Source organism: Balaenoptera borealis (genome assembly GCF_965194805.1).
Source record: "Balaenoptera borealis genome assembly, chromosome: 16".
NCBI classification, from domain to species: domain Eukaryota; kingdom Metazoa; phylum Chordata; class Mammalia; order Artiodactyla; family Balaenopteridae; genus Balaenoptera; species Balaenoptera borealis.
In genome coordinates this window covers 66,753,839-66,776,896 of record NC_138872.1, presented here as the reverse complement: position 1 = coordinate 66,776,896, position 23,058 = coordinate 66,753,839, and the positions used below count along the sequence as shown (strand labels likewise).

General features: G+C 42.7%; 1 protein-coding gene across 2 annotated transcripts; it reads left to right on the top strand.

The window, feature by feature from the left end:
* Positions 1-1,802: 1,802 nt before the first annotated feature.
* Positions 1,803-21,672, top strand: CRYM (crystallin mu). 2 transcript variants are annotated; one of them, XM_082362595.1, is made up of 8 exons: positions 1,805-2,082; positions 2,591-2,744; positions 4,649-4,711; positions 7,922-8,023; positions 15,003-15,186; positions 18,589-18,710; positions 19,424-19,508; positions 21,327-21,672. In XM_082362595.1, exons 1-8 carry the CDS (start codon positions 1,913-1,915, stop codon positions 21,389-21,391), a joined length of 945 nt encoding a protein of 314 aa, XP_082218721.1. In that variant the 5' UTR covers positions 1,805-1,912; the 3' UTR covers positions 21,392-21,672. The 2 variants fall into 2 exon arrangements, with proteins under 2 accessions (XP_082218722.1, XP_082218721.1); XM_082362596.1 differs by lacking the exon at positions 7,922-8,023 and having other exon boundaries at positions 1,803-2,082.
* The last annotated feature ends 1,386 nt before the right edge of the window (positions 21,673-23,058 follow it).

The following is a 23,058-nucleotide window of genomic DNA, read 5'->3' as shown; positions in this document are numbered from 1 at the left end:
TCACCTAAGAATTCCCTTCTACCTGCCCAGGTTGTACAACTCCTGACCCTAACCAGATATTGCATATTGCATAACTTTCATTTTGGAAAGGCTCTGGATACTTGGGACCAGTTAGTTCCCTGGGTCTCCAGTCCCAACAGAATTAATTCAATCAAGACCAATTTTCCCAGCGCTACTTTAGTGAGGGCCTGGGTGATGGTACGCAAAGCTTTATAAGGAACACGATTTGAGGTGATTTACAGACTAATTCTGTTCCTACAGGATTTGCTAGAAACAAATACAAAAGCTTTCTACTTGACCAGGGCTCAATTTTTAAATACACAATGGAAACAAACAAACAAAAAACCGTCTGGCTTTCCTATTTCATTTCTCTTTTAGTTGGTGAGTATTTGGTTTTGCTTTTTTTCCCTCAAGAATAATGAGACAAACTGCTATTTTCTTTATTCCTCTGTCATTTTTTAAACCCAATAAATGTTACATCATAATAATTATAACAACACAAATAATGAGCCGTAAACACTTCGCAATCCCAGCAGCCCTGGGCCTGCACTTCTAAGGATGGTGAACTGAAGAAACAAATTTGTGTAATTGAAATAAGCTTTTCCAACCACCACCACATCTTCTCTGTGTTTTGATGATATAAGAGGTTTTCATTTATTACGTGGCTACTCTGTGCCAAGCACTGTGCTAAGTACATTACATGCGATTTATTATTTCATTGGTACATATTTTGACACTTACTACACTGTCTTTCATTATGATGTGATCATTTCCTAAGAAGTGCCCTATGTAGCTCCCAGTGAAAATATCAGGGGAGCACAACTTATGCACTGGAGTCTCCTGACCTGTCTCCCAGGCTACACTCTTGCTCATTTGTTTCACCCTCTGCATTGGTACAAGACCTTTCTATCTAAATGTTTAATCTCTTTAACCATGTAATTCCCTTCCAAAGAATCACCCTTCTTAGCTGCTTGACTTCAAGAAGCATCCCAGTTTTATGTCTTGGTGCTCCTAGATATCAGTCCCTGGTTCCGATCCAACTCTGTCTGGCAAGACACTGTTCTCAAGGAGGAGACAACATTCCTTCCACCCCTGGGTTTAACCTGGCCCGAAATGCCCTCTTCCACCCTCTCTGCCAATGTAGCCTAATGGCTAGGGGTAGAGTTCTGGAGTCTCACTTCAAGGGCAGATCCCAACTCCTCTGCTGACATGACATTTTATGCATTTGGCGATTTTTGACTAAGGGCATTATATCTTGTCCTGGGAACTTCCCCCTTTTCTAAATGTGAAGGTTAGTTCAATTAATTAGCCCAGGAGAATACTGTGCACTCGAAGCGGTCAACAGCCTGGGATCTGGGGGTGGGGATGGGGTAGGGGTGGGAGGGAGGTTGGGATAAGAGGTTCCAGATGGGGACAGAATTGAAAGGAAAATGTTTTTTAATAACCTTCTAGCTCCTTTCATCTAAGAGCTCCTAAAAAGCAGGCAATAATTTAAGAAATAAGGGAGCCCATCATTGCTTGCCCCCATCTCCTCTGTCTCCTCTTTCCCAGGCAGCAAGACCTAGACAGCAAATAGTGGAGTTGGTGGGGAGGGAGGAAGGTAGGGCGCCAAACTAACATGTTTTGCAAGGAATGTGACTACAGCTAACTACAGGAATCGAGAAAGTGGACCCAAGAATACCAACTTCCAGCCAGCCCGCCGCCTCAACTCCAATCTTGGGGAACCTGTGTCTGGAGGGGATCCAGCTCGCCCACCCCTGCGGATAGGGGTTGGAGGAAACCGGCTTTGCTCCGCCCCCGGAGCTGGGCGGTGACCTGTAGGCGGCAGCGCGCCCTGGGCGCTCTCGCATAGGGCGCAGCGCTGGAAGCACGGATACCCGTGAGCTCGCGGAGGTAGAAGGCCGGCGGCGACATGAGCTCTGTGCCAGCGTTCCTGAGCGCGGCAGATGTGCAGGACCACCTCCGCAGCTCCAGCCTACTCATCCCGCCTCTGGAGGCGGCTCTGGCCAACTTCTCCAGCGGCCCCGACGGAGGGGTCATGCAGCCGGTGCGCACCGTGGTGCCCGTGGCCAAGCACAGGGGGTGAGTGAGGAAGGCCGGGCCAGGGGCTGAAGAAACTGGACAGGAGGAAGAGGAGGGGTGAGAAGGGAAGCAGCGGGAGGAAGGAAGGGAGGGCTTACCTAACCACTGCTAATAACAGCTCCCACCTGATTTGTGCAACCCACGGTGTCAAGTGGGCGCTTTACAGGAATTACCTTGTTTAATTCAACACACTCCATATATAGGTAGGTATTGATGCAGCATTTACTGATGGGAAAACCGAGACTCAAAGAGGTGAAGTGAATTACCCAAGGCCACGCAGCTAGTAAGTGGCAGAACTGGGGTGATTTTTCTCATCCAGAGCCGGACTCTTGAACATACTCAGCATACTGCCAGAGGGAATGGCAGAGGGATGGGGGGGGGGGGGGAGGCGAGGGAGAAGGCCAGTAGGGCACTGAGCGAGGCAAGAGAAAGGAAGGGACATGGGGACTTGATAGGGTACCTCAGCATTGACCGGAAGGGGTTGAAGCTGCTCCCTCTCTTCTTGTAGTTTCCTGGGGGTCATGCCCGCCTACAGTGCAGCAGAGGACGCCCTGACCACCAAGTTGGTCACCTTCTATGAGGGCCACAGCACCACCTCCACTGTCCCCTCCCATCAGGCCACTGTGCTTCTCTTCCAGCCGAGCGATGGCTCCCTTCTGGCGGTGAGCAACTCCCTGCCCAGGGGTGGGTCAGGGCCCCTGTGCACAGAGCAAGGCTCAGAAGTTAGTTCTCTGTTGACCAGGGGGAGTTTTGAATGTGACCACACATGACCCTCTCTGAGGACTGGATGCCAGTGACAGTGAAGGTTATCTGTGACTGTGTATCTGATTCCAGGACTGCCTAAGGATGCGTAACCCAGCACCAGAGCCCACTGCTGCTTTGAGTGTGTGACAGTGTGGAAGTAATAATCTCGTCATTCTTCTAATGTTCTTGTCCTATAGCGGTTACTCCAAATATACAGCTTGCACAAACCCAGTAGCCAAGGAAACGTTTATTTAATGAATCTCTGCAATGTGGAGTTGCATTAGTTACAGAGTAGGGGTGCTCTCTAATACCTGGTAGTTTTTTTCTAAGGGGTACACAATGACCTGTTTTAACATTTAATGATAATATCAAAAAGTAGTAGTAGTCCATATTTATTAAGCATTTTGTGTGTGTCAGGCACTGTTCTAAATACTTTGTATATGTGTTAATTATCTTAATACTTAGAACCACTCTGTGAGGTAAGTAAATTTATTACCTCCATTTTGCAGATGAGAAAACTGAGTCATAGAGCAACTATGCCAAACTTACCAAAATTTACATAGCTAATAGTGGCATGGATGGACTTCAGACCTACTCTGTGTAAGTCCAAGGCCTATACTGTCTTAAGACTATGCTCTACTGCCTTTCTCACTGCTGCTTACTGAGCACTTATCATGTGCCAGGCAGGAGAAATTGATCTCATTCAATTCTGACAACACTCCTCTGTGGGAGTTTTTACTACACCCTCACCTCCCCACCCACTTTCTTTTGAGATTCCTGAGGCTCAGAGTATTAGAGTTACTTTGCTTGAGGTCACACAACTGGTTAGTGAAAGTGCTCTGTGCCCTCCAGCCTGGCTCTCAGGCCAGCCAGTTGAGTCCTCATCAGGGACAGACTCCTTAATTCTACCCAAACCACCCCTGGATCCTTAGACTCTCCTTCTCAGAATTTCTGGTTCCCCAAGGAAGCTGGCCATTTATTACTCCCCTGAAAAGAGTATTTAGCTCTTCCAAGTCTCTGCTCATCCAATGGAAATGGCATCCATACTACCTACCAACAGTGCTTCCCCAGGAAATTGGGACCACCTCAGGCTTTGGAATTAAATGACAAGGCCTGAGATTCTTCCTGAATCCGATCAGTAGCCAAGCAATTCACTTCCTTGTCCATAAAATGAGAATACTGATACTACTTGGTGAGGACCAACTGAGATGATTAATATAAACAGAGAACAGTGCAAAGGATGGTAGTTATTACTAGCCAGGCGTAATTCAGAATCACATGGGGAGCTTTTAAAAACAACGATGTCTGGGTCCCATCCCTAGTGTTCAGATTCAGTCAACCTAAGGGTCATGTCTGGGCATCTGTATCTTCACAAACCTCCCCACATGTGCAGGAGGAGTTGAGAGCCACTGAGATAGCGTTTCAGGGCCCTTGCATAGGTGTCAGGTGACTTACTCTTACTCCTGAAGTTTCTCCTTAATTTGATGTTTTGAGAATCCCAGGGCAAGTAAAGCAAATGGGCAATTCTTGAGGGCTCGCCATATGCTAGATGTTTTCATGTATGTCAGTGCATTTAATCTTCACAAAAACCCTCTGAATGGTTGTCATTATCTTTGTTTTTACAGGTAGGAAACCGGTGCTTAAAGATTAAGATATTTTTTCAAAGTTGCATTTCTTATAAGTGGAGGAATTGGATCCAGGCAAAACATTCCCTTTATAGACTATTATGATGCTTCCTAGGGCTAACTCTTTAGAGCATCTTCTCTCTGCGTAAGTGGTGGATAAGGGTGCCCCTTGTTCACTATCTCTCCTTTCCTCCAAGGTCATGGATGGAAATGTCATAACTGCAAAGAGAACAGCTGCAGTGTCTGCCATCGCCACCAAGGTGAGATTAGTGCCTGGCTGTGCTGAGCTGGTGGGTGGGATTGAGTGTCTCAAGTTTGAATGTCTAAGGTAGAAGTGAGGAACTCATTTTGATCTTCTCTGGACATAGCTGGAACTTCATATGCCAAATATGGGATGTCAGCTGAGCACAGTGATTCACCAAATGATTGGCTACCATTTAATGAGCCCAAGATTCCAGGTACCTCACATGTGCTATTCCTGATCTTCACACCAACCTTGCAAAGTAGATATGATTATCTCCATTTGCCAGGTATAAGGAATATGGCTCAGAGAGGTTGTGTGAGTTGATCAGGGTCACACAGCTAACAAGTGGCAGAGCAAGAATTTAAAACTTGACCTCTCTGACTCGCAGGACTGCTTTCTTTTCCCTCTACCACACTGCTCCTGGCAAATCAGTGTGGTTGCCCCATAGGCCAGAGTCAGTACTGCACAAGAAGCAGAGGGGGAGATAAACAGATACAAGCCACACAAATGTATCCATTCAGCAAGTACTGACTGAGATCCTACCACATATCAGGCACTGTTCTAAATGTCAGAGATGTGGCAGTGCACGAAACGGAGAGTTACATGCAGAGGGGAGGTGAGACAATAAATAAAATAAAAAGTAAAATACATAGTATGATTTGCTAAAAAATAATTAACCAACAACAAACCCCTTTTGAGTTTACTAATAGGCTAGGACTTGCTTTAAAAAAATAACACTCCCACCCCCGCCACCAGCTAGAAGGATGAAAATAAAGCAGAATTGAGAGTATTGGGAAGGGGTGATATTTTAAGTTATTGAGGAAAGACCTCACTGGGAAGGTGATATTTGAGTAAAGACCGAAAAAGAAGTAAGTGAGTGAAACAGGAAGAGGGGAGGAGCTCTCCAGGCAGAAGGAAAAGCAAGTGGTAGAGGTGATGATGTTTCTAAGCAGTGCAAGGGCATCCTACAGGAAGAACAGTATTTTTAGAGGCTAGGGTTAAGAAGACGAGGTATCTGTAGGAACAGTTAAAGGCTGGAATCTTTCACATTAAAGGTCTGGGAATGCTGGTGTATGAGGCCTAAACATAAAGGAAATGTGGGGTCTGTCGGAGGGTTGGAGGAGCAAAGACCAGGTGTTCAAATTGTGAGTGTGTTAAGGTCTTCTAAACACATGATGGGGAGGGAAGACTGTGGGGATAAATCTGGTAATTATATAGGAAGGGAGTAGACTACAGTGTGCAGCTTGATGAGCTGGCTTCAAAAAATTATATCCAGACCCAATTCAGATTGAAATGATCAAGGGACTCTGAGGTATGTTCCCTGGTAACTTAGGAACAGTGGGACTCTAACAATACTGCCCTACATTTGAAAAGGACTTTGATCTTTTCCAAAATAATTTCCAAACCATTGTCTTGCTTTATTTTTGGATTTCTGGGAGGAAGGCAGAGCAAGTATTACTGGCCTCATTTTGTGCAGAAGGAAACGGAGTCTAGGGTTTCCTGTAGTCAGACAACCCAGGTAGCTGTGGGTCTTCTTGTCCCAGATCAGTAGTTTCCAACCCAGGCTACGCAGCAGCAGCAGCATCAGGGGAATTTTTTTTTTAAAATTCAGATTCCCAAAACCACTGAATTGAAATCGCTGAGGGTAGGGCCTAAGAAACTAGGTGTTTCGGTTTTTTATGGTATCTGGTTGATTCTGATGATCAACCAGGTTAATTCTTCTATCATAGGTTAAAGGATACTTTACAGGATACTGCAACAATTTCTGAAGCCCACGTGCACTTCCAAGAATAGATTCATATTAACTGAGAACAGAAAAAAAAATGTAGTTAAGGAAAAATTACGTAATTCTCCTTATTGGACAGGAGCATAAGATTACTAGTCTTGTGGATATTGTCATTTTGAAAACTTTTCAAATCAAGGTTCTTTGAACTATAGTTGATAGCACAAAATGGTATCCCTCCTTCTGCAGCTACAGGAGACATCATCTCTAATCACCTGCCAATATTTGAGACTCCTTTTTGCAAGTGATGAATAATTAAGAATACTCTCATTTTTAAGGTTGCACTCTAGAATCTCAATAATTAGCATTGTAAGAAAGAGCAGATGCAAGGAGCTCAACTTGTATTAAATGAAATAGAGGAAAGGCAGAAGACGGTCTTATTTAATATGGATGGTTTGAGGAGCAAGTGGTGTCATTCCTCAATGCCAGTTGTTCTTAACTGAAAACAATTTGGCCAGCTGCCCCAGAGACAGTTAGCAATGTCTGGAGACAGTTTTGGTTGTCACAACTGAGGACATAGGGAGTGCTAATGGACAGAGACCAGGGATGCAGCTAAACATCCTATAATGCACAAGACAGCCCACCCACCTGCCAACAAAGAATTATCCAGCCCAAATATCAGTAGTGCTGAGGTCAAGAAACCCTGCTCTATTTCTTATAGGTAATGGTAGATATGTGCCAATTCTGTGCAAATAAGACTGTCTCTGTTTTCACGGGGCTTACGTACCAGTACAGGAAAATAAATTTGTAAACAAACAAGTGCTGTGAAGTGGTGAAATCTATCAGGGTGATCAGAGACTTTACTGGAGAGTTGATCAGAGAACCTCACTCGCAAATAAAGACACACATACACCCTTAGCAGGTGCCACAAATGCCGTCTCTACATTCCTCTTTAAAGGAAGACAGAGGCTGAGTCAGGATCAACAGAGAGTGGGCACAGCAAATATAGCTGAGAACCTAAGCTCGCAAGGATTCATGGATTCCAGAAGCAACTAACAGCTCTGAGAAGTAGGTGTGGCTTATCATGCCCCTGGGATGGGGTAACACAGCAGAAAACATGTGGGCTTTGGAGAATGAAAGATGTGGTTTTAGAGCCCCACTGTGCCATTCAATAGTCATAGGGCCCTGAGCAAGTTACTTAACCTCTCTGGACCTCAATTTCTTTATCTGTAAGAGGAGGATAACAATGGGAGTATCTAGCTCATTGGGTCAATTGTCTGGACTAAATGAGATCATGAGGCTTAAGCACTGGCATATGTTAGGTATCCAATGAAGGCTCCTTCCCTCCCTCCCCACTCTGCAGAGTGGAAACGGAAATACACAATGACATCTCCTTGATTGCCTGAGAGGTCTTGAAGTTCACCTGATTCTCAAACTGTATTTGATCTTCTCCTGGCTACTAGAGTCTCCCTTGACCTTTTCTATCTCATTTCTCTCAAATAGTTTTTGAAACCCCCCAACAGTGAAGTGTTGTGTATCCTTGGAGCTGGCGTCCAGGCTTATAGCCATTATGAGGTCTTCACAGAGCAGTTCTCCTTTAAGGAGGTAGGTCCAGGGAGGGTTGTGGAGGAAGCTGGGAGGAAGCAGCAGCGACCTTTCTCTGTACTCCTTTGTTACAGTGTGGGTTATGCTGAAATTGTCAGGTTGCGAGTCCCACCATCTAGACCATTCTTTTTTTTTTTTTTTTTTAATAAATTTATTTATTTATTTATTTTTGTCTGCGTTGGGTCTTTGCTGTGGTGCACGGGCTTCTCATTGTGGTGGCTTCTCTTGTTGCAGAGCACAGGCTCTAGGTGCGCGGGCTTCAGCAGTTGTGGCGCACAGGCTTAGTTGCTCTGTGGTATGTGGGATCCTCCCAGACCAGGGATCGAACCTGTGTCCCCTGCATTGGCAGGCAGATTCTTAACCACTGTGCCACCAGGGAAGTCCCTAGATCATTCTTTTAACGACTTGCCCAGAAGTCCCACTGGACGTGAAGAGTTGGGAGAAAGGCCTGAATCACCTCCTCCAGTTTCTCAGTTTGCAGGGTATGCCGCAGGACGCAGAGAGCCTACTCGGTTACTTAAAGGATTGTGTCATATCCATTACATACATTCAGGTGTTCTTTTGGCTCCTTTCTATTGTTTCTCTTAGGAGAATCTGGGGTCCTTAAGTATTCAGGCTTAGGGATCCAGGAACTGGGAATGAGGCCTAGAGAGCAGGAGGCCACAGCATGCCCCTTCTGCAGCCTAGATGTTAGTCCACTTTTCCCCATTCTGGCTTTCTCACACTTCCTATTATTTTTGATACATTTGATGCTACTTTTAGTTTATTTTTTCTATGTGTGTGAGAGGGGTGGGGCAGATTTAAAGTATGATTTCTTATGATAAAAATAATACCTCTGCTTTGAGAAACGAAGACTGTAATGAAGAAAACAAAAGAAAAATTCCCTTTTATCTGTTTTCAGAGACAAGTAGTTAACATTTCCAATCTCTCTCGTTTGCTTTTTGTAACATAGTTGTATGGTTTTTCTCTGCTTTTTTTATTAAAGTATAATTGACATACGATATCTTATTAATTTCAGGTGTATATCATAGTGATTCGATATTTATATACATTTCGAAATGGTCACCATGATAAGTCTAGTTACCATCTGTCACCAAAGTTATTACAATATTATTGACTATATTCTCCATGCTGCATATTATATCCCCATGACTTAATTATTTTGAAACTGGAAGTCTGTACATCTTAATCCCCTTCACCTATTTTACCCATTCCCCAACCCTCCCCCCTCTGGAAGTCACCACAAGTGGTTTATTTATTTATTTATTTAACATCTTTATTGGGGTATATTTATTTTTTTAACATCTTTATTGGAGGCTATTTATTTATTTATTTTACAATGTTGTGTTAGTTCTGCTGTATAACACAGTGAATCAGCTATACGTATACATATATCCCCATATCCCCTCCCTCTTGCCCCTCCTTCTCACCCTCCCTATCCCACCCCTCTAGGTGGTCACAAAGCACCGAGCTGATCTCCCTGTGCTATGCAGGTGCTTCCCACTAGCTATCTCTTTTACATTTGGTAGTGTATATATGTCAATGTTGCTCTTTCACTTTGTCCCAGCTTACCCTTCCCCCTCCCTGTGTCCTCAAGTCCATTCTCTACGTCTCTACGTCTGTGTCTTTATTCCTGTCCTGCCCCTAGGTTCTTCAGAACCTTTTTTTTTTTTTTTAGATTCCATATATATGCGTTAGCATAAAGTATTTGTTTTTCTCTTTTTGACTTACTTCACTCTGTATGACAGACTCTAGGTCCATCCACCTCACTACAAATAACTCAATTTCATTTCTTTTTATTGCCAAGTAATATTCCATTGTATATGTGTGCCACATCATCCTTATCCATTCATCTGTTGATGGACACTGAGGTTGCTTCCATGTCCTGGCTATTGTAAATTAATAGCCAGGACACAGTGCTGCAATGAACATTGTGGTACATGTCTCTTTTTGAATTATGGTTTTCTCAGGGTATGTGCCCAGTAGTGGGATTGCTGGGTCATATGGTAGCTCTATTTTGAGTTTTTTAAGGAACCTCCATACTGTTTTCCATAGTGGCTTATCAATTTACATTCCCACCAGGGAAGAGGGTTCCCTTTTCTCCACACCCTCTCCAGCATTTGTTGTTTGTGGACTTTTTGATGATGGCCATTCTGACCGGTGTGAGGTGATACCTCATGGTACTTTTGATTTACATTTCTCTAATAATTAGCGATGTTGAGCATCTTTTCATGTGCTTTTTGGCCATCTGTATGTCTTCCTGGGGAAATGTCTATTTCGATCATCTGCCCATTTTTTAATTGGGTTGTTTGTGTTTTTGATATTGAGCTGCATGAGCTGCTTGTATATTTTGGAAATTAATCCCATGCTGGTCACTTCGTTTGCAAATATTTTCTCCCATTCTGTGGGTTGTCTTTTCGTTTTGTTTATGGTTTACTTTCATGTGCAAAAGCTTTTAAGTTTAATTAGGTACCATTTGTTTATTTTTGTTTTTATTTTCATTACTCTAGGAAGTGGATCCAAAAGTTATTGCTGTGATTTATATCAAAAAGTTTTCTGCCTATGTTTTCCTCTAAGAGTTTTATAGTATCTGGTCTTAAATTTAGGTCTTTATCCATTTTGAGTTTATTTTTGTGTATGGTGCTAGAGAATGTTCTAATTTCATTTTTTTACATGCAGCTGCCCAGTTTTCCCAGCACCACTTATTGAAGAGACTGTCTTTTCTCCATTGTATATTCTTGCCTCCTTTGTCAGAGATTAATTGACCATAGGTCTGTGCATTTATTTTTGGGCTGTCTATCCTGTTACATTGATCTATGTGTCTGTTTTTGTGCCAATACCATGGTATTTTGATTACTGTAGCTTTGTAGTATAGTCAGAAGTCAGGGAGCCAGCACTGTTTTTCTTTCTCAGGATTGCTTTGGCTATTCAGGGTCTTTGGTGTTTCCATACAAATTAAAAAATTTTTTGTTCTAGTTCTGTGAAAAATGCCATTGGTAATTTGTAGATTACCTTGGGTAGTATAGTCATTTTGACAATATTGATTCTTCCAATCCAAGAACATGGTAATCTTTCCATCTGTTTGTGTCATCTTTGATTTCTTTCATCAGTGTCATAGTTTTTGGAGTACAGGTCTTTTACCTCTTTAGGTAGGTTTATTCCTACGTATTTTATTCTTTCTGTTGCAATGGTGAATGGGATTGTTTCCTTAATTTCTCTTTCTGATCTTTAGTTGTTAGTGTATAGAAATGCAACAGCTTTCTGTGTGTTAACTTTGTATCCTGCAACTTTACCAAATTCATTGATGAGCTCTAGTAGTTTTCTTGTAGCATCTTTAGAATTTTCTATGTATAGTATCCTGTCATCTGCAAATAGTGACAGTTTTACTTCTTCTTTTCCAATTTGGATTCCTTTTATTTCTTTTTCTTCTCTGATTGCTGTGTCTAGGACTTCCAAAACTATGTTGAATAAAGGTGGTGAGAGTGGACACCTTTGTCTTGTTCCTGTTCTTAGAGGAAATGCTTTCAGCTTTTCACTGTTGAGTATGATGTTAGCTGTGGTTTGTCATATATGGCCTTTATTATGTTGAGGTATGGTCCCTCTATGCTCACTTTCTGGAGAGTTTTTATCATAAATTGGTGTTGAATTTTGTCAAAAGATTTTTCTGCATGTATTGAGATGATCATATGATTTTCACTCTTCAATTTGTTAATGTGGTGTATCACACTGATTGATTTGCAAATATTGAAAATCCTTGCATCCCAGGAATGAATCCCACTTGATCATGGTGTATGACCCTTAATGTATTGGTGGATTCAGTTTGCTAGTATTTTGTTGAGGATTTTTGTATCTATGTTCATCAGTGATATTGGCCTGTAATTTTCTTTTTTTGTGGTATTTTTGTCTGGTTTTGATATCGGGGTGATGGTAGCCTCATAGAATAAGTTTGTTAGTGTTCCTTCCTCTGCAATTCTTTGGAATATTTTCAGAGGGATAGGTGTTAACTCTTCTCTAAATGTTTGATAGAATTTGCCTGTGAAGCCATAAGGTTCTGGACTTTTTGTTTGTTGGGATTTTTTAATCACAGTTTCAATTTCAGGGCTTGTGGTTGGTCTGTTCATATTTTCTGTTTCTTCCAGATTCAGTTTTGGGAAATTTGTCCACTTCTCCTAGGTTGTCCATTTTACTGGCATATAGTTGCTTGTAGCAGTCTCTTATGATCCTTTGTATTTCTGTGGTGTCTGTTGTAACTTCTCATTTTTCATTTCTAATTTTATTGCTTTGAGCCCTGTCCCTTTTTTTCTTGATGAATCTGGCTAAAGGTTTATGAATTTTGTTTATCTTTTCAAAGAACCAGCTTTTAGTTTCATTGATCTTTTCTATTGTTTTCTTCTACTCTATTTCATTTATTGCTGCTCTGATCTTTACGATTTCTTTCCTTTTACTAACTTTGGATTTTATTTGGTCTTTTTTCTTCGGTTGCTTTAGGTGTAAGGTTAGGTTGTTTATTTGAGATTTTTCTTGTTTCTTGAGGTAAGATTGTATTGCTATAAACTTCCCTCTTAGAACTGCTTTTGCTGCATCCCATAGGTTTTGGATCATCGTGTTTTTGTTTTTATTTGTCTCTAGGTATTTTTTTGACTTCCTGTTTGATTTCATTAGTGATCCAGTGTTTGTTTAGTAGCATATTGTTTAGCCTCCACGTGTTTATGTTTTTTACAGTTCTTTTCCTTGTTGGTTTCTAATCTCATAGCATTGTGGTAGGAAAAAATGCCTGAAATGATTTTAATTTCTTAAATTTACCTAGGCTTGCTTTGTTGCTCAGCATGTGATCTGTCCTTGAGAATGTTCCATGTGCACTTGAGAAGAATGTGTATTCTGCTGCTTTCAGGTGGAATGCTCTATAGCTATAAATTAAGTGTGTCTGGTCTAATGTGTCATTTAAGGCTTGTGTTTCCTTATTGATTTTCTGTCTGGATGATCTGTCCATTGATGTAAGTGGAGTGTTAAAGTCCCCCACTATTACTGTGTTACTGTCGATTTCCCCTTTTATGGCTGTTAGCGTTTGCCTTATGTATTGAGGTGCTCCTATGTTGGGTGCATATATATTTACAATTGTTATATCTTCTTCTTGGATTGATCCCTTGATCATTGTGTAGTGTCCTTCTTTGTCTCTTGTAACTGACTTTATTTTAAAGTCTATTTTGTTTGATATGAGTATTGCTACTCCAGCTTTCTTTTGATTTCCGTTTGCATGGAATATATTTTTCTATCCCCTCACTTTCGGCCAAATTCTCTGAGGGCTCCTTCTCCCGATGCCAGACCCCCAGACTGGGCAGCCTGACATGGGGCTTAGAACTCTCACTCCTGTGGGAGAATCTCTGCAGTATAATTATTTTGCAGTTTTGGATCACCCACCCAGCGGGTATGGGATTTGATTGTATCGTGAATGCACCCCTCCTACCTTCTTGCTATGGCTTCCTGTTTGTCTTTGGAAGTAGAATATGTTTTTTGGTAGGTTCCAGTCTTTTTTGTTGTTTGTTGTTCAGCAGTTAGTTGTGATTTTGGTGTTTTCGTGAGAGCAGGTGAGCTCAGGTCCTTCTACTCTGCCATCTTGTCCTGCAATTCTCATGGTAGTTCTAGTCTTAGTTTTTTGAGGAACATCCATACTGTTTTCCATAGTGACTACACCAATTTCCATTCCCACCAACAGTGAACTCAATTTCCCTTTTCTACACATCCTTGCCAACACTTGTTATTGTATTCTGATAGTCGTCATGCTGAGGGAAATGGAGGTGATATCTTATTGTGGTTTTGATTTGCATTTCCCTATGTTCCAATGACGTTGAGCATCTTTTCATGTGTCTGTTGCCCATTTGTATGTCTTCTTTGGAAAAATATTTATTCAGGTCCTCTGCCCATTTTTAAATTAGGTTGCTTATTTTTTAATATTAAATTTTATAATTTCTTTGTATATTTTGAATATTAACCTCTTAAAGTTTTAATCATGTTAGATATACATGGTTGTATATACTGTATTTTCACTGAATGTTGTAACACCATCACTTTTCCAGATTACTTAATTTTTGTATAGTATTTCATATTTTTCTATCTAGAAAGGTGGTATAGTTAACCATTCTCTTATAAATGGGCATACTGTATTGTTTTTCACCTTAGTTAATGAACTTACTCAGACATAACATTTATTTCCATATTTATTATATTTCCTTATGAGAGATTCTTTAGGCTTTATTTTCAGTTGAAGGCTGACAGATGCCACCACAGACATCAAAATCTGTTAAGCAAGCTAGCAAGTCCCCACCTCCTGGTGATGCCAATGACCCACCCTCTCCCCCCCAGTGCTTCCCAGGAATCTCATTGTAGCTATTACTCTTGGTCTTCTACTCTGCTGCACCATTCACTCTTGAAACCCTTCCAAATTTTAATTCCCTTCATATCCTTCAGAGGTCAAGCTATTCCAAGCACAGGCCTGCACATCCTGTTTGTGAATCTCATACCTGTTATGACTCCTTTACAGACTCCCAAACATAAAATGTGAGTTTGATACTGACTTTGCCTGTATCATTGCATTTTACAGACATGAAAACTTAGGCTGAATGAAGTTAAATATACTTCAGAAACAGTAAGTGACAGAGCAAGGATTGATTCTAAGCCTGTCTAGCTCCAGAACTTGCTCTGCTAATCATTAAGCTATATAGTAGCTATTAAGCTACTGAGGCTGTGTATCCCAAGCTAGAAGTGAAAAACCTCCCCCCTTCTTGAAAGGGGAATGGGATAGAGAAAGGTCATTTTCAAATATCTGGCCCAGACAAATGTACATTCACCATACGGAATGATTTAAGTAACTACAGCCCTAACCCCAGAGTGGTTCAACTTTTCCTTGCACCCCTGGGCTTAATGAAACATAAACAGCCAAATAATCATGGCACCAATGTCCCTCTTGTTACCCCCAATGAAGGTGAGGATATGGAACCGCACCAAAGAAAATGCAGAGAAGTTTGCGAACACAGTGCAAGGAGAGGTACGGGTCTGTTCATCGGTTCAGGAGGCTGTGACAGGGGCAGATGTGATCATCACAGTCACCATGGCAACAGAGCCCATTTTGTTTGGTGAATGGGTGAAGCCCGGGGCTCACATCAATGGTAAGCAGAGTGGCTCCATGAGCCTTGGGTGGTCAGACTCTCCCTTGGCTGGACCAAGGGGGCTGCATATGCAGAGCTGTTTTACTCATGCAAAATGTTTGAGCTTTTTAATGGCCTCAGAAACATTTGAGTCCTGAAAAAAACGATACTCACTCCAAAATATGAAACAAAACTCACAAACCTGAAACTAATAAATTTAATTAAAGTTTTATAAAGTGTATCATTATAGCAAATGATCAATTATAGCTCAGTTCTTAAATGTCATGAAATTTAAATTACAAAAGCCAAGTGACTCACTTGTTCTTTAACAACACTTAGAATTACAAAAACAAATTTTTTAAAATTACAACACAAAAGACATTTAATGTGACATGTGGATGCTTTTTAATATGTGGGATAGGATGGTTGGGACTCTAAACATAAGAGTTCCCGGGGCCTCTGAAGATCCTCAAATGGCCCTGGGGGTTATAACAAGATCTGGTCAATATTGAATACTTACTATTGCAGGTGCTGTTCTAAATTCTTTGTATGTACTATATCACTGAATCCTCACAACAACCATATGAAGTAGGAGCTATTATTATCATGACCCCCATTTTACAGGTAGGTAAACCAAGGCATGGAAAGATTAAGAAACTTGCCCAAAGTCAGAGGTTCTTAGAGGCAAAGCTGGGATTTGAACTGAGGTAATACACCCTCAGAGCCCAAGATCTTAAATGATACCCTATGTTATCTTTCAATAAGAAGACTGGATTCTGATGAGCAAGCAATTGAAGACTCAAGAATTTAAACATGGTATCAGTGCCCCATGTTTTAGTGACAAGCACATAGTGTGAACTCAAAATCTAAAATGTCTGCACACACGTGCAAGGGCCAAGAATCATGATTATGTGTTCATTCACAAATATGTATTGAATCCCTACCATGTGTCAGGCACTGTTCTAGATACTGAGGATGCCACAGTAAACCAGCAATCAAGATCACTGCTTTCCCGCTGCTTACATTCCAGAGAAGGGAGGTAGACAACAAACAAGTAAACAAATAGATGAGCTAGATAGTTCCAGCTGAAGATAAGTTCTATAAAGGAAACAAAATGTGGTATGATTGAGGAATGGGCCATAGCAAATTGAAGGTCTCAGCCTGTGTGGGACTGGTATTATGAATGTGGGTCCAGGGGGTAGGTCTTACTGTTCATAAAGCCAGACTCGAACAGTAAGACCATTTCTGGAAGGACTTAGGGAATCAAGAGAAACCAGTTCTTGGTGAAATGGACAAGAGCTGAGTCTTCAGCAAGACTGACTTAATATTTTTTCAGCTTTTTCTTTTTTTTTTCCAGCTTAAAACAGCACATATTTATTATCTCAGTTTCTGTGGTTAGGAGTCTGGGCATGTGTTAGCTAAGTCCTCTGCTCACACAAGGATGAAATCAAGGTGTTGGTCAGGCAGCAATCTCATCCAGAACCCGGAGTCTTCTTCCCAGCCCACATGGTCATGGCAGGTTCCTTGTGTTGTAGGACAAAAGTGCCCTTTTCCTTGGGGCTGCTCTCAGCTCCTAGAGGCTGTCCACATTCCTTTTCATGTGGACGCTCCACCTTCAAAGCCAACAACAGAGACTCTCCCTCATGTTGGATCCCTCTCACACTTTGAGTCTCTCTCCAGGAAGGGCTGACTTGATTTTGAGTCAAGCCATCTCGTATCTTTCCCTAGCCTAAAGACGAAATTGGTTTATGTATTCACAGAGGCATTAAATATACTTAAGAAAAGTATGTTATAAGTGCAGTCAACAGGGAAACACCAACAACAGATTTTACTTACTTTACAGCTTGGCTAAAGATACGCCCAATTCCAACCTCCCCTGCAGGTCCCTCATCCTATCTCCGCAGCCCAACAGCCAGCGTCTGACCCTCACCCATTCTCGCCCCACTGTAGGAAGGCCAAGGCCCAGCCCGAGTCGAGCCCCTCCCTTTGCTACCCGGACCATCCCCATCAGCCTGAGTGGCCTTACACAGCCCTTCGAGAATTCACCCTGCTCCAGATTGGGGGGAACAAGTGCAATCAGAAGAGGTGGCTTGAGAAGCTAGGGTTTTTCCCACCAGCTTATGATTTATTTATGAGCTTCATTAGTTGGTGCTTCTGTTCTATAGAACTTCTCACACAAACAGCCTTCAAGATGGACATTTTTACATCACTCTCTTTGAAAATTAGAGTGAGGGAGAACAGCAGGAGAGGGAACAAGTGGAAAAAACTGGATGGCAGTGAGAGAAGGCTTGTAAATGCTGCCTTATATTTGTATAAAGCTTTATAGCAGTTTCCAAAGACTGGCTGGCATGGGCTGGATCCAGCCAGCAGATGTGTTTTTTTCAGACCATAGAGTGTTCTGAAAATCAAGAACTAACACATGCAAATAGATTTCCTGCTTCTCTTTTAAAAAAGGAGCAGGGGTAGGGGAGGCCTTCTAACAGTGGCCCTGCATTCTCACATGGCAACAATTAGCTTGAGCTGAACAATAACTGTCCCCTTTAGAAGGGTCTGCTTTCTTCTCTGTACCTCAGTCTCCACCATTTCCAATCCACTTCCTCTGACCAGTTCTGCTCATTTTCATTACCTTCCTGGCCCTGCAGGCATTTGGTTGCAGCCTCTGCGTATTCCTGTGTCCCAGTGCCAGGAGTCATGACTCCTTGGATTCATCATTATGGTTCTGGGCTCTGCAGAGGATATGAAACCTTGGTGCCAGGGTGCAGCCAGTTTCCTCTTTATTGGGGCTTCTCTCTGACCCTAACACTGGGCTCTTTTCTCGTGAATTAAGAGAGAAGTGGTTGGGGGTGAGGAATGGGAATGATTGAAGAGCAAGCAGACAGACAGAAGATAGAGGAGTGTGCGGTCTGAGTAAGCTCCAAGTGATGGCTCTGTTTTAGGGGTTTTGTAAGGAAGTCTCTGTTCCTGATAAGTGGGAGAAGCATGAAAGGCACGTACTGTCTCAGAGCTATAGATGCACTTATTAGATACGTAACCTTGGCATGCACCATTTCTTTGAGCCTCAGTTTTGTGTGCTTTTTAAATGGGAATCAGATGTGAAGTGTGCTTGTGAGGACTATAAATAGTATGTGTGAAACATCCCACAGAAAGTAGGCACACAGTAAATGAATGCTAAGTTGCCTTGAAATCTTTTTTTAGTAATGAGAATGGATATGAAATGGAAAGGAAAAAATGCCCGGGTATCATTCTTATTAGTGAATTCAGTCTTGTTGATTGGGAGGGAGTTGGCCTGGGGAAGTGAGGCATTCCACATCTGTTCCCATGTGTCCTCTGTCACCTCCTTTTCCCCACCCCTTTCATTCTCTGGAGTGTTTGGTATCCCTTGTGACCTTTTCTAGGCTCAGGGTCTGTTTTGCTGTCTCTTAGCCATCGGCGCCAGCAGACCTGACTGGAGAGAGCTGGATGATGAGCTCATGACACAGGCTGTGCTGTATGTGGATTCCCAGGAGGCCGCCCTGAAAGAGTCTGGAGATGTCCTCTTGTCAGGGGTGAGCCTCCTTTCTGGTGGGCTGTTGCCTGGCTGGCCTCACCTGGATCCCAGGGTTTCATTAACACCCCCTTCTGTCTGGCCTGCTTCAGACCTCAGTAACCCTTACCTCTTTGTGGGATGACAACTCCCAAACATCTCTCAACCTTTTCTAATCCCCGTCCAGAATAATGTGGCCATTATGTGGTGACGTGTTTTCCTGTCCCCTTTGCCTGAAGAGAGCAGCTTGATGGACTTTTCTGTTGGACTGGGCTGTCCTATAAAGCAGTAGGATTGGAAGATAGGAGACTGTTACAGCCCGGAAACTTTCCCAATGTGGCCAACAAATTAGGACTAAGGTTGGCCACTTTCTGGCCTTTTTTTTTTTTTGTAATCAGGGCATAGAAGCAAGAAGGGGGCTGCCAAAATGAGTGTTCAGATAAGAACAGGCCTATTTCCTCACTGACAGTGTCCTGGCAGGACATTCCCCTGGCTACAGATTTGTATCTGCAATCACAGTATCACAGAGGCAGATGGTACCCGCCCACCCCCCCCCATCCCCCAGAAAAAAGGTTTAAGGGGGAGGCATCCTTCCTGACATCATCCAGTTTACAAAAGGTGTTTTTATCTAGTTTATCCCTTATCCAGTTCAGGGACACCCTGTCCTGGCTTCAGAAGCTGGCCCTGAGCAGACATTAGCCCCATGGCCTGGGTCAGTGTGTGTTCATTTGACAGGCCAAGATCTTCGCTGAGCTGGGAGAAGTGGTAAAGGGAGTGAAACCAGCCCACTGTGAGAAGACTACGGTGTTCAAGTCTTTGGGTAAGAGCCATTGCTCCCAAGGCACAAACTTAACCAGAGCACAGGTAGGTTTACCCACTGGTGGGAAGAGGAATGAGTCAGCAGGCCCCACAGCTGAAGCATCGTGAAGTCTGTTACTCAGGTCAATTATTTACGTCAGCATAGTGGTGAAGCCCATGAACTCTGGAACTGGGCAGTCCTGGGTTGGATTCCCTTCTCTGCCACTCCCTGGACACGCGTCCTTGGGCAGGTGACCTCACCTCTCTGAGCCACAGTTTTCTCACCACCTGTTCCCTGGAGTTTTTGTGAGAATTAAGTGAGATGTGTGTACAAAGCAATGTGCACATAGCAAGTGTCAGCATTAAGACAATGACACTCGGAAGAAGATATCCTTCAGAGGTGGGAGGGCAGGAGAAAAAGATGTTTAAAAACAGGGAGCTTAAGAGAAATAGCAGGGAGCCCCAACCTGACAGAGACCCAGACAGGAAGTACAGCCTGAGACCTTTTTTTCCCCTCCTTCCCTACCTTTCTGCTTGCTGATTTAAGAAGGTCTTCAGTGGGGAGCCCCATTACTACCTGAGTTAGCACAGGCAGAAGCCCAACAAAGAAGGGGCTCCCAGTGGCTGGTTTGCCCCTCAGCCCAGCTCTCCCACCCCACCAGATTTAAGGAAATGGACACACATGGTAACAAAGCTAATATTCAGCTCCTACACCTAAAATATTGAAATACTCTCAAAACGGTTGGTAAATATTTGCTGCCCTGAGCCCCTCAGCCTCACCAGACCTTACATACTTTTTAATGATTAAGCAACCAAAGCTTTAATGCCTGGCAGAGTATTAAGAGCACCCATGCCAATCAGTCAGTATCCATGCCTTGCCATCTGTTAAATATTTTTTTTAAATCTCCCATGCACAGAAAGACAGGCAAACACAGTATAAGCTTTATCTAGAGCCTGGTTCAAAGACATCACAATGATCTAGTTGGGTCTGAAAGTCTCATTGTTCCTAGCAGATCAGAGGTCAGCCGGCTCCCTTCAGGAGACACAGCACTGCATAGCCCTGCTCTATACTTCTGAGCAATTTTTAGTTTCTCACTTCTGGGGACTGGTTTATCGGCACATCTGTTCATCTAGCAGGTGCATATTAAATACCTGCTATGTATCAAGCTCCATACTGGGTGCAGTGGTAGCTACAAAAATTAATAAAAACCGGCCCCTGGCCTTTAAGAACATATGCCCATTCAAGGTTAAGGTATGTGCCCAAAACTATAAGACAAAGGGGACATTGCTGAAGGATTCAGGGTTTGGACTAGATCAGGGGTTCCAACAAACTGCAGACCACGGGCTAAACCCAACCTACCACCTGTTTTTGTACAGCCCACAAGTGAAATGGTTTTTACATTTTCAAATGATTGGGGAAACAATTAAGAATATTTCGTGACGTGAAAATTTAAGAAATTCAAACTAGAGTGTCCATAAAGAAACTTTTCTTGGAGAACAGTCAAGCTCATCTGTTTCCCTGTTGTCTATGGCTGCCGTTGCACTCCAATGGCAGAGTTGAGTAATTGGCCTGCAAAGCCTGAAATATTTACCATCTGGCCCTTTACAGAAAGTTTTCTGACCCCTGAACTCACCTCTGAAGGATACGTAAAATTTCTTTGGTGGGCATTGCTTGCCTTGTTCTGCCCTTTGCCAATACTTCAAGCCTGAACTCACCTCTGGGCATCAGTCCTTGTTACCCTGATGGACACTGTATCAGGGGACTGCCAGTTCTGGGGCCTGGGCTGTTTGAGGAAAAGTTGCTCTGACAAAAGGTGAACCAGATTTCTGTCCATTCCAGGAATGGCGGTGGAAGACATGGTTGCAGCCAAACTTGTGTACGATTCCTGGTCATCTGGTAAATAAAACGAAGGAACTTTGTGTTGAATGGATGCTACAGCTCAAGGGGTATTAAACTAGTTGTCTCATAATCTCTAGATTAAATGAGGGAGCCCAGTACCCAGTGATCTATAGTTTTGTGCTTATCCTGTCTTAGCTTAAATAATGAGATCCCCTTTTGTGTTTGTAGTTAGAAAGCAAAACTAAGTGGCCATTCTCTGCTATGCCAGATTATACTAGCACTCCCTTTCCCCTGTATTTCACTGCCTTTTGTAATTCCTTGAAATAAAGCTTTTTCCAATTCTGCAGTTCTTGCTTTGGTAACTTCTATCCCTCACAGCAAGGAAAGTGAGGGGATCAAGGGCTCCCATTCACTCCCTGCAGGAGCTCTGATGGCTATAGTTAAATTTTTTCTATTTTATTAATTGAGATACAATTTACATATCATAAAATCCACCAGTTTAAAGTATATAATTCAATGTTTTTTAGTATATTCACAGGGTTGTGCAACCATCACCACTGTCTAATTTCACAGCATTTTCATCACTCCAAAAAGAAACCCAGTAGCCATTAGCAGTCATTCCCCATTCCCCCTTCTTCTCAGCCCCTGGCAACCACTAATCTACTTTCTATTGTTATGGATTTGCCTTTTCTGGACATTCGTATAAATGGAATCATATATTATGTAGCCTTTTGTTTCTGGCTTCTTATAATTGAAATTTCAAGGAACAGCAGAGCTTCTCTATTGGTCAGAACTCCTTCAGTCACAATCGGTAGAGACCACAACTCAAACTACCTTAAGTTGAATGAATGAGTGAAGAATGGAATTCATTGGCTCTTATGATTAAGAAGTACACAGGTAACTGGTTTCAACTATAGCTGTATGTATCCAGGGGGTCCAAGTGTCATCAGGACCCAGTCTTGCTCTCTCTGTTCCTTGGCTCTGTTTTCTTCGGTGTTGGCTGCATTATCAAGTAAGCTCTCCCCTGATAGTGGCAGGATGGGTGCCAGCAGCTCTTGAATCATAGTCTGTCCTCTTCAGCAACCTTGGCAGAAATAGACATTCTCTTCCTTAACAGTTAAAAGTCTCAGAATGGAGACACACCGGACCATCTAGGGCCTATGCCCATATCCATAACATAGTGGCTAAAGGAAATGGAGTATGCTCTTTGGCCAGGTCAGGCCCATATGCTTATCCCTGAACCACTGCATCATCCAGGGGGATCTAATTCCCCTATTATCCAGGCCTGGGTCACATGACCCCCCTTGAAGTCAGCAGTGCAATCAGCCCATCTGACCACATCAGCTAACAAAAGGAAAGGGGTCTCTTACCAAAAAGGGGGAGGACTGTATATTGGGTAGGCAAAATCTACAGGTGTGCACTACAGTATCAGTGTTGAAGGGCCATTAGGAATTATCCAGTCCAACCTCTTCAACTTACAGGTGGGAAAACTGAGGTGCAGCAATGCTTTCCTCAGGTCCCCTGGGTCACTAGCAGAGCTGTGTTGTCCGTGTCCTGTCAAAGACCCATTCAAATACTCCCTCTCCAATCCCTAGGCTGGTTGTAAGTCAGCAGCAAAGAGAAGCATATTATTTTGCTTTGTTTTCTTACCCAAATTCCTCCTGGCAGGTCCTCTTCGTGCTGTAGGTAGCTTACCCAAAAGTTTACCATGTTTGCCAGACTGTCTAGCCTT

Coding starts and splice junctions, on each gene's coding strand:
- CRYM (XM_082362595.1), top strand. CDS start 1,913: ATGAGCTCTGTGCCAGCGTTCCTGAGCGCGGCAGATGTGCAGGACCAC. Junction 2,745..4,648: donor GCGATGGCTCCCTTCTGGCG/GTGAGCAACTCC, acceptor CTTTCCTCCAAG/GTCATGGATGGAAATGTCAT. Junction 8,024..15,002: donor AGCAGTTCTCCTTTAAGGAG/GTAGGTCCAGGG, acceptor CCCCCAATGAAG/GTGAGGATATGGAACCGCAC.